Source organism: Triturus cristatus, chromosome 7, assembly GCF_964204655.1.
Source record: "Triturus cristatus chromosome 7, aTriCri1.1, whole genome shotgun sequence".
NCBI classification, from domain to species: Eukaryota; Metazoa; Chordata; class Amphibia; order Caudata; family Salamandridae; genus Triturus; species Triturus cristatus.
In genome coordinates this window covers 1,352,268,544-1,352,280,566 of record NC_140590.1, presented here as the reverse complement: position 1 = coordinate 1,352,280,566, position 12,023 = coordinate 1,352,268,544, and the positions used below count along the sequence as shown (strand labels likewise).

The 12,023-nt window shown below is 41.8% G+C and overlaps 1 protein-coding gene across 3 annotated transcripts in view; it reads left to right on the top strand.

The window, feature by feature from the left end:
• PHF20 (PHD finger protein 20) overlaps positions 1-12,023 on the top strand; it is a 1,063,788-nt gene that overhangs the window by 539,725 nt on the left and 512,040 nt on the right. For all 3 annotated transcript variants that reach the window (XM_085619024.1, XM_085619022.1, XM_085619023.1), the window contains one exon: positions 10,418-10,678. In XM_085619024.1, the coding sequence (XP_085475150.1) occupies positions 10,418-10,678 (261 nt within the window). The remainder of the gene's footprint in view (positions 1-10,417; positions 10,679-12,023) is intronic.

Below are 12,023 nucleotides of genomic sequence, written 5' to 3'. Positions count from 1 at the left end.
ATAAAGATGAAAGGCAGTAACCTTCTTTCTGATAAACTTTTAACCGCATATTCCTCATCCTAGAATATTCTCCAGACTAGAGGCCGAAAATCTTTAGTACCTCTGGGCAGTCTTTGGCATTGTTTGTCTCTGCATCTGCTTTGGAAGTGAAGTTGTAGTGCCTATATAGGGGCCACCCCTACGCACTGACATTTCATGTGTTCCGTGCCAACAGTGTGATTCCGGAGAGCTGCCTCAGTCACCGTTTGATACTTTTTTTTGTTGTTACTTTATGTCAACGTTTTTGGGCTTTGCTCCAAGTGCACATAGGGCATTAGGTTCCCCTGCGAAATCCTTGAAGTTTTATCTTTGTGGAAAATGTTACAGGCAAATTTCTGGCTTGTCTCCAGTGCTTGGGTTTGGGCCACAGCATCAAGGTCTGCGTCGAGTACAAATTGATGCACCCAAAGGTGGTTTGTGAGCGATGAAGGTCCTGGCGGTGGGGCAGAAAAAGGCTCTGTGCTGCTTCGTCTCATTCCCGTGGATGATCTCTGGGCTGCTCCCGGAGCCGTTCGCGCCAACGATAGTCTTCCCACTCCAAGATCTCCTTGTCAAAGTTGTGTATGTCTAAAATGCCCAAGAAGAATTCGTTGAAACGCTCTTTGACTTCATCTTCTTTATAACATGTTTCCAGGTCCGGTTTTCCACCTGTGGAGCGGGCATCGGAGCCAGCTCCGCGCTGCCCATAGGTTCCAGGTGCCGGAGTGACGCCTGCCTTACTTAATTTTGTTAAGCCATGTTTGGAACACACCCTCTGAAGCTCATTCAGGCCCCATGGAGCTGGGAGGTGCCCCTGTTGGGTTACAGTCAACTGGTTTGCTCTTGACACAGCTGGGTCCCCTGGATCTGCCTCTGAATCCGGACCAGTGCCGTCACTGGTAATACCACCCACCTGAGCTACGTGCCCTGCAGCACTATCCCCAGGCACCGCTCAACAGTGAGCTGATTATCATTCCCAATGCTTACACCATGCTGCCCCGGCACCACTAGACTATGCTGGTGCAGTTTAGGCCTCCCCATCCCCTGGAATTTTCCACTGATCCCTACCATTCTGAAGGAGGTGATGAGGTGTATGGTCCCCTGGAGAACCCAGATGATAACTGGCATGAGGAGTTGGCTGACGTTAGTCGCATGGATACCTCCCCAGACGCAAGCATGTTTTCCCCTCCGGGCCAGGTTTTGGAAGAGGGTGCATCCTTTGCAACCATGATGTGTATGGTGGTGGAGGTCCTCTCTCTCTAGCTGCAGTCTTGACATAGGTTCCTCAATCTGGAGTGAGCTCATCTGAACACATGCTCCCCTTTAATAAAGCCCTCACTGACGTGCTTCTGGGGGCCGGGCAAAATCTTGCTCAGGAGCTCCTGTGCACTGTTTGCTCATTGTCACTGTTACGCCCCGGGAAAGCCAGTTTTCTTTTCCCAGTACCCTTCCCCTTAGAGCCTGGTAGTGTAGGCCTCAATGGCGAAGGTCCACCCAATTGTGCTCCCTACCACAGTATCAGATATTGAATCCAAGAGGCAGGGCACTTTTGGGAAGCACATTTTTTCTTCTGCCAGCCTTGCCCTGTGGTCGGTGAACACTGCATGCTTTTTGGGCTAATATTTCCATACATTGTGTGATTTGTTTGGGCAGCTGCTTCCCGTGCTGCCCGAGGAAGGACGTGCCATCCTCAGCCAAGCTCTGTTGGACGACAGGGATGCACGGAAGTTTCCCATCTGGTTCGGATTGTCCAACACAGGCTCACTGGGTAGAACCGTGGCTTCTACCGTGGCACTGTTGCATGCCTTGTTATGGTCCACTGGGTATTCAGCGAATGTACAGATTTATTGATTGACATGCACTTTGATGGCTTCCATCTATTTGATAAGGTTGATGTGGCTGTCAGCACTTTCACGAGAGCAGGGTCACTGCCAGATCCCTTGGCCTTTACCATCTTGACTAGTCTGCAGCACCAGTCCTTTCACCCCTACTGCGGACACGGAAAGGGAAACTTTTGGTGACCATAGTACTAGCCATATCAAGTCCAGCAGTGTGCCCACCCTTTTGAGGGCGGGGCAGTGGAGCGGGCGGGGCTGCCGCAGCCTCAAATCTAATTTTGCATGTCCTCCATCCAGCCCAGCTATCTCGTTTGCTGCAGAATCATACACCAGCTGCCCCATTGGCGGGTGATTACATCAGACAAGTGCTTTAGTCAATCAAGAAGGGGTGCACCCTACCATTTTTTGGAAACACTTCCACCCCTCCCACCATGCCAATAACGGCTGATCGTGCTGGAGTTCACTATCAACTTGTCGAACACAATATGGTTTCTGTAAATTGTTTGTAACCTTTACATAAAAGTCAATAAACAGTTTTTGATCGAATCCCCAACCATAACATTACTTTAACCTTAGTTTCTTTTTCAGTGAATTTTGTTTATTTTTTTGCTTGAGAGATGTCTGTCGCCGTGTGCGGCTTGGGGTTGGCCTCTCCTGCAGCCCAGCCTGGTGCCAAAACCCCTGCGGGAGCTCACCCCCACTTTTTTTTTTTTTTATCTTGGTATGCCGCAGATTTGATGCAATTTCTCCAGGGTGCTGCACTGAGCCGTTGCGGTGAATCAGTGGATCCATGAAACCCTCCCCCAAAATCATTTTTAAAACAATTTTACCCTGGGGCGAAGGTTGCGGGGGCTGTGCGCCATCCTCCACAAGGCCCAGAGGTACAAGCATCTACCCTGCCTCTCTATATCTTATTTGTTTTTCTTTTTGAAAACTCTGGGACCAAGTCCTAAGATTCCGCCACAACTTTTCCCTCTGATTACGGCCAGCCAACCACAACGCGTGGTTGAGCTTGCGGATTCATTGCTCATCCTCCGTGGATTCTCCACTGCATGCAATATACATACATTGTGAGCCTTAATTTCTCAAAGTACTGGATGGAGTTACACCCATGCTTTCTGTATAGCAAGCTGTTGTGTTTTCTAGTGTAGTGTCCCTATGCGGACACCATAGTAATTGCTCTGTTTTGCCCAGCTGGGATTCCGTACCAGCTGTGATGTCATCAGCTGTCATCTATCCGTTGACAGCTGATCACGTTGCCGCCTAGACGTCGTTTCTGCACCGGTTCACTCGGAGCTTGTGTTGGCTATATTCTGAATAAAGTACTCCTCACTTAATACGCTCTGGTGTGCGAGTACTTAACAAAGTGGCGACGAGCGCCAACACGGAACCCACGAGGGAAGCTCATGGAAATACTTAAATGAAGAAAATATTTCTGAAGTGACTACTTCCAGATGAAGACATCAAAATACATAAAAAAAGAAAAATAAGAACTGGAGACGCTGAAATTGAAATAATTTATTCAAGTACATGAAGGTCAGTCTAATAACTCAAGGACAAACGACTAACCTCACTGAATTACTTAAAATTCTGCTGTACAGTATAAGAATTCGAGGACTGTGTGTGTGCTTGAAGAAAGAAGCATTCACGGATAAGCCAAAGTTTTGGGACTTAGCGTGTTTCTGGAAATTCACACGCAGAAAAGAATTCTAAAACTCTGACGTTCGATTTCCCATTACTTGATTAATTTATTATAAGGTAACTTACTATGGGAACCTGAAGAATTCTCGTACAGCCTACAGCGTCGTGAAGGATTTTCATGTCAAAAATCCATATTTGAGGCAACGTGAGGTATTTGCACAACGAGTGAAATTCCAACGGTTTCAACGACCAGCTGAAGCATACGTCAGCATTGCAAGGGAGCTGATGTACACAACGTGACGCTGTGTGCGTACGTAAAGCGGCCATTTTGAATGTAGTATGAGGGCTTTTCCTGCCTACGCGCACATCATATCGGCGTGATTACAGTAAATCCATTGAGCGCCGCATTGATGCATGGAAGTCTGAGTCGATCGACATCCGTTTAAAATATATTTATCTTCTGAAAAAATAACATTGTTGTACAGGTATGGAAACATAGTTACTGTGAGGCAAACAAAAATATTTACAGTAATACAAGCAACTTGAGGCATGCTTTACGTACATAAAGAACATTCCATACTCGGCATCAGTGGAAATAGTGTTTCAATAAGCTATATAATCTCAACTACAGACTTAAAAGCAAAGATAGTATACACGAAACAATTGGGAGTGTTCTGCATCTCTTTCACTGTCAGCATTACATAAAAAAATAATAATAATATATATTAATATGCATATGTTATTAACTTAACAAAGGATTTATTGTGCTCATTCCTTTCGCGCAACAAATTAATCCTTAAATAGAACTAATCTGTGAATAAAAATGTACTTTAACACCTACCACCAAACTTTCGCCAATTCTATTCAACATGGCAACGGGATGCATTTGGAACTTGTCCCCACCAGAAACATTCTTACGTGGTGGTGGGGAACCAACACTTAAATGGGAAGAATGGCAGGAGTATATTATGAATTCTATTTCAACACTGGAGGAGGATGAGGAATTAAAACCAGAAAAGAAATACAAAAGTTAATGCACTGTTTAGGTGCAGGAGGTATAAACGTTTATAACTCAATCAACAAAAAGGTAAGAGCTGAAAATGAAGGTGATGTGTTTGTAAATGCCATTGATGACTTGAACTGCTATTATAAACCGACGGTTTGCGTTGGTGTTGACCGTTATACATTGTTCCATCGTAAACAAGGCAAAGACGAATCTATAGATGACTGTCTTAGCATTAAAAAATCTTGCAATCATTTGTCGTTTTGGAGCACTTCACGACGAATTCATTAGAGATCAGATTGTGATGCAAGGTTCTAATGAAAATATACAAGACAACCTTTGGGCAAAAGGGGAATACCTGCTGCAAAATATAATCGACATTGCACGCAAAGCGGAATTGACTGACTGGACGCTGTGCAAAAGCAGTTCTAACGGAAAATAAAGAAAAGAAAGACTGTGAAGATGTAAGCAGAGTAAGTGATCAAAAAGCAAAAACTAAGCAAAACTGGAAAAAGAATAATCATAAACAACAAGTTAAACAATATGAGAGAAAGAACTGGGGACGTTGCTACAGATGCGGAAGTGCGTCCCATTTAGCTAATGATGTAAAATGTCCAGCACGCGAAGTAACATGTTCAAATTGTGGGGTAAAAGGTCTTTTTTTCATAGCGTGCAACAAAAGAAAACCTAAACAAGTGAAAATAGTAGATGAATCTGAGGAGTACAAACAAGACTTCTCAGAAGATGACTTAAATATGTTTGTTTCAATATTGATGATGAAACGGTTGAATCTACTACGGATATGAACCTTACTAAAACCAAAAAACCTATATGCAACATGACCATAGATGGAATTCAGATAAGCATATTGGCTGACTCTGGCTCGCCCTATACCATCGTTAATGAAAGGGTATGGTCCGAGAAGTTCAAGGAGAAGATCGTTGGACAACTTAAAAAACCCGACATAGTAATTAAATCCTTCACTGGTGAAAAAATTGATGTATGCGGCTACAGAGAACTCAGTTTTGCATACAAAGACAGACAGTCCCAAGGTAAACTGTATGTGTCCAAGGTTGGCCCATCTGTCCTGGGTTGGATGGACCAAGGGAACCTAGGTATAATCTTAAATCCAAGGAAAACAAATCCAGTACTGAGCATAACGGAACACAGTGATTACGCAAAGTGTTTGCTTGAGGAATTTCCTCGTGTTTTTAGCGGGGAAGTTGGGGCGTTGAAGGGGTATCAACATAAGATCAAGCTCAAGCCAATCACAACCCCCGTTGTACATAAAGTAAGGAATATTCCTTTCGCAATAAAAAAAGACGTCAAAGAACAACTTGACAAACTTCTTGATGGGGATATTATTGAAAAGGTAGAGGCATCAGAGTGGGTTTCACCATTAGTTGTCGCCAAATGGCCAGATGGCAAATTGAGACTGTTTGTGGACTTACGCGACTTAAATAAAAACATAGTCGTAGAACAGTACCCACTTCCCAAAATCAATGAAATGCTGGCTACTACAAAAGGTATCAAGTGGTTTTCCACAATTGATTTAAAGTCAGCGTATCATCAGAAGCCGCTCCATCGGGACAGCAAAAAACTTACGACATTCATAACGCCATTTGGGTGTTTTAGGTTTACACGTGTTCCATTTGATCTCGCATCAGCGGCTGCTATGTTTCAGAGACTTATGCATAATATGTTTGATGGTATCTCTGACATTTTAATCTTCCAGGATGACATCCTTGTCATGGGTAAAACAAGGGATGGACATGACAAAAGGGTCAAACAGGTCCTTGGAATCCTGAGTGAAAAGGGTTTGACAGCAGAGCATCGTAAATGCAAATTTGCAAGTAAATCAGTTAATTACCTTGGTCATCAAATAACAGGAGAGGGCATAAGTCCTAAAAAAGAACTCATGACTGCAATAAAAGATTCACCAGTTCCAACCAACAAAGATGAGTTACGATCCTTCTTAGGAATGGTAGAGTTTTACTCAAGGTTTATAAAAAATAATTCACACAAAGCTTACGAACGGAGACAACTCCTGAAGTTGAAGAATAAAATTGTGTGGAGAGATGACTGCGAAAGGGCCTTTAGAGACATAAACAAGGATATGTGCACTACACTACCCCTACAAGGGTTCGATACACCCCTAAAATTTTTTGTAACAGATGCGAGTAACAAGGGGTTAGGTGCAGTACTCACCCAAAAAGACTCCAAGGGTAAAGAATTTACCGTAGCCTTTGCTTCACGCTCTCTCTCACCTTCCGAAGAGAACTTCTCCGTCATTGAACATGAAGCATTGGCATGCGTTTGGGCATTGGAACATTTTAGACATTTTGTATGGGGAAGGAAGGTCACTTTGTGTACGGATTACAAGCCGCTTACCAAAGTATTTACTACCAAGGGGTTGTACACGGCCTCCCCCAGATTAGCAAGACTATCTGTACGGTTGTTTGACTTCATGTATGAAATAGAATATGTTCCAGGTATAAAAAATGTGGTTGCAGATTTTTTAAGCAGGATGCCTGTATGCAATGCAAGTGTAAAAGATCTTATAGAATCAGAAGAGAATGCAATTGCATTTGTACTTGAACAAAATAGCGGTATTTCTAGAGATGAATGGTTCATGGAGCAGAAAAATTACACCGTTATTAAGCAAGTCATGCAGTTATTGGTTGGGTCAGCAAGCACAAATGTGAAGAAGAATTTAAAGCCTATTGGGAAGTGAGAAATTAATTGTCATTTGAAGATGGGTTCCTTCTTAGAAGTGGAAGATTCGTACCTCCACACAGTATAAGAGGTACAATAATCAAAGTATGTCACAAAGGACATTTGGGCATAGTAAAAACTAAGTCTAGAGTTAAGAACATGTTTTGGTGGCCAGGAATCAATTTGGATATAGAAAGAACAGTAAGGGAGTGTGCTCTCTACATGAACTCTGACAAAGCACAAGTAACTCTTAGGCCGCCCCTCAGACCCATTCCTAGTTCCAGCATTCCATTGGAGGGAATCGATATTGATGTAATGGGACCAGTGTCGGATGGTGAAGGAAAATGGTATGTGGTCGTATTAATCGACCACTTCACTAAATGGCCTGAAGTGATTTTCACTAAAAATCCTGAAGCCGTTAACATTGTAAAATTTATGGATGACGTTTTCAGTAGAGAAGGATTGCCCAAGCAAATTGTAAGTGATAACCGGACTCAATTCACTTTGGATATCTAAAGAAATTCTGTCCGGAAGCATAACATTGTTCACAAAACAACGTCTGTTTATCATCCTGCTGGTAATGGAGCAGTTAAAAGGTTTAACAGAGTTGTGAAGGGAATAATTCAGATTGACTATAGCAACAATCTAAATTGGAGACAAGAGACACTCAAAACTGTCTGGGGGGTATAGAATTACCCCTATCGAGGCTACAGGACAGTCTTTTTGAACTAATGCGAGAAAGAACTCCATTATCTAAGAACAATGTGGGCTGGATCAAGGCTGCTAAAAGAGTAGACTGGTCTACTGAGCATGTACAGAAGAAACTGCTTGAATCCCAGTCTAAGGTCAAGGAATACTATGATAAAAGACATGGTAGTAAACCAGTAGTCCTCAAAGAAGGTGATGTTGTTAAAGTGAAGAAAAGTGGTCACATTGCTAAAGGCCAGGATAAGTTTACACCTCCATTGTCGGTTTGTGAGGTTTACTGCAACTCTGCACTCCTTATAGATGGAAAATTGTGGCATTTCTCCAACCTGTCTTTCTTCAGACATCCTAGTAATCACACCAACCCCACCAAGACCACTGAACCAGCCAGCAGTACCGCGCAGGGTCGACGGGACAAACCTGGATACCTAAGTGCATCGGACTATGAATCAGATTATGAGTTTCCCATGGAACCAACTCACACGAGCAACCAAGGGATGTGTGCTCCTTCAGGACAGTTTGATGAGCAGCCCACTCAGATCGCCATAGGAAGAGTCATATGGAAGTTACGTACCCCCACCGGCACAAGACATTGTTGAACCTGTAACTACTAGCAGGGCTAGTAGGCTTTTTGGCCCACCTGCAAAGTTTAAACATTACATTTGTGATTAGCTTCCTTCCACCTTATCTACCTTATTCTTCCTCCTCCCCCCCCCCCCCCCCCCCCCCCCCCCCCCCCCACCCTTTCTCCCCTTCCTTACCCACTCTTTTCCCTTCCGGTCCCTTAAAGGGGGAAGATGTGTTGTGTTTTCTAGTGTAGTGTCCCTGCGTGGACACCATAGTAATTGCTCTGTTTTGCCCAGCTGGGATTCTGTACCAGCTGTGATGTCATCATCTGTCCGTTGACAGCTGATCATGTTGTCGCCTAGACGTCGTTTCTGCTCCGGTTCACTCGGAGCTTGTGTTGGCTATATTCTGAATAAAGTACTCCTTACTTAATACGCTCTGGTGTGCGAGTACTTAACCTCTTCAGTGCCCATGACGAGATAGTCTCGTCATGGAGCACGGTTGCGCTGTGCCCATGACGAGACTATCTCGTCATGAACCCCACCCACTAGTGCAACGCCCGGCACAGGAGGGGGAAAGGGCGTGGCACTGAAGGGGTTAACACAAGCATTTTGCCCATTTCATTTCCAAACATTACATTCAAATGTACAACCATAAATTAAGAATTTCATGGGAGACTGTAAAATATAAATTATACTTATGATAAAGACTTTGTGAAAGAGGTTGGCAGAATCCCCAGGGGGTTCCGTATTTTAGTAGCACCTAGTTTCCAGAACCCACACCATGATGTGTTAAAGGATTGGGCGCAAATGTTTCTTTGTGATTGGTAGAGATCTTGATATATTGACAGACAATCCATCATGCAGAACATTGCCAAATTGAATGCGGAACTGTCACAATAAGCTGATAAAAATAAAATAATAAAGTTGACAAATTTGTGACAGAAATGAAAGTGAAGCTAAACAAGTATGAGGAGATTATCAACTGCAAAACTCACATTCAAACGTGATTAAAAACGATTATGAAAGAGGACAAATCTTTACCTTTGCCTGAAGGTTTGATACTATCAGTAGAGAAAGACTTTCCAAAAGTAAGAGGCAGAGGCGAGAGCAATATCAAAGCAAAAAAGCATCAGAAGTTAGTTCAGAAGTCGAAACAGATGTTGAGGAACCCACTACAAGCGAAAGGAGTCATTTACGTAAGCATCTGTTGTTGATGAGCTGTATTTTGTTACGGTTAAACTTTTTGGAAGACTGGATGATAGAATATTTGAATCCAAATATAGAATATTTGAATCCAAATATGCTGCGATACAGTTACTATGCAGTACTACAATGTGGACACTCAGATGTGTAGGCCACTTCTGGCAAAATGTGTTTTCTAAGTGCTGCTACTTTTTCTGTGTGGTACATTCATTCATTAATTGAAATACGTTATGCACCTAAGCCCATTTAGGTCTTGAAAATCACTGATTTAAGGTGATACAACAGGCATATTAAGAAGTTGCTAAAACTCAATATGAATACATAACTGAATTTTGTAATTTGCTTGATTTTATAATTTCTCTTTGTAAAAATATGAGACTGTCAGACGAGATGAATTCAAATACAACATAAGTAGCACTTTTGGGTGTATAACGGCAATATATTGTAATGTAGTCATTGCTGTAATATTAAACGCTATGGAGACTTAATATGGTTAAGATGGCTGTCATCAGCATTATGACCGATTATGACATTTTGAGTAGTTCATCTTTAATTGTTTTGAAAGAACAGTCAATAAAATTGCACACTTATGTTTTATAATTACAAGTAAGATTTCCTTTTGCTATTTTGTCATAATGCATATGATCTCTTAACGTTTAACCTGCTGTTATGAAGAATGATTGCCATTTGTGATCAAAATGGTTTGTCATCAATCTTTCCTGCAGAACAAGTAAGCAACACTCAACCAGGTGTTCAAAGTGAGGAAAAGTCTAACTCCTTAAACAACCCTCAACCATGTGTTCAAAGTGAGGAAAAGTCTAACTCCTTGTCAGACAATCATGAGAAAACTCAGTTTACGAGAGCAGCATCACAACAGTCTTCTAGTATTAGCCCGGAGATAAATGATGACGTCTTTGTGACATCAGCTGAATCAGTGGAACATCATTTAAAAGAACACACATTTTGCTCAAAGAAGTCTCCAGAAGGTGCGTATATCTTGCTGCAGCTTCAGGAGTACAGCCAAATTAAATACATTATATATCTTCTGTTTCTAAGAGAGCCATTCTTTTTCTAGTCTCATGTGCAAAATTTTATTAAGAACATTCTAAACATTGTTCTATACCAAAGCTAGAAACTACTTTCTTGCTCTTTGGCACTTGTGTGTTCTTTGTAAAAATGTAAAGTTTGTATGTTTATGGTGAGAAGATTGCTTGATGAAACGTAAGTGAGAAAAAAACAGAGGTATTGTTGAAGCATTTATTAATCAGTCGCAGCCAATTCTCACATAATGAAGCCAGTAACTGAAACTGCCATTTGTTAATTTGACTAGTTTTCAGATTTTCCTTGTAGCATTTGTTTGAGTCTGACATGAGCATATGGTGTTAAGTAGCTGTTTTTCAACTGTTGCTTACTGCATTTCATCTTCATAATTGCAAAGCTAAGTTCTAATTTAAGAAATTGAAATTCTGGTACCCTTCAGACGTGTTTGCTTTGACATTATATTTTAACTTCTCAACTTTATTTACAGGGATTTGTCTAGGTTTCACTAATGATGTAGAATGTTCTCCCTTTGCACTGCTTGCACTTTTATAGTAAAAAGCTGCACAGATAATGCTAGATTTTCCTTCAGGCTCATTTGGTTTGCATATACATTTTTTTATTGTGTTGAGGGGGGCTGGGCAGGTGGGGGTAGTTGCACTGAATATTAATCTCTAAACATTAGAATTTATAGCCAGTGAGAGTAGCACATCTGCAAAAGGTTTGATAAAAGTTATGGCGGTTCCTGTAGATTGGTGTTGTATTCTACTAGCCTTCAAGGCACTTAATGCTGAAGTGGCCAAGACCATCGGTGCTGAAATATATGCCTATGAAGCACCGCTTATCAAAAACCTAAGGCATTGAAACATGACATTGAGTAAGTCCCTGAACATTCTCTGCTTCATGGGTAAAAAGCCGATGGGCAGACTACTACCATCAACTTCTTTTCAGATACAGATGTTGACTCCATTAGGCCATTTCAGGTTGGGGAATCTGTTTAGTTAGCCACATAACATTCCAAATTGAGCTAAATCATTTAGGTAAACTGTCTTCTGTCCTAGAGTTGCAGTGAGAATTTGGCTCATAGTTAGCTATTTTATTCTAATGCTTATGGCTATTGGTTAAGATCCTACAGTGCAGAAAAAATTGTAACTTGTTTGTAGCCCTGATTCTGTATCATAGAACTCTTTTTTGAGGTCGTAAGAGAGCCTCCCTGGCTGTAATTATCTTTGGCATTCGAAACTGTAGTGGCTTCATTATCATAATCTACTTTTTCTCTTACTACAAATAACT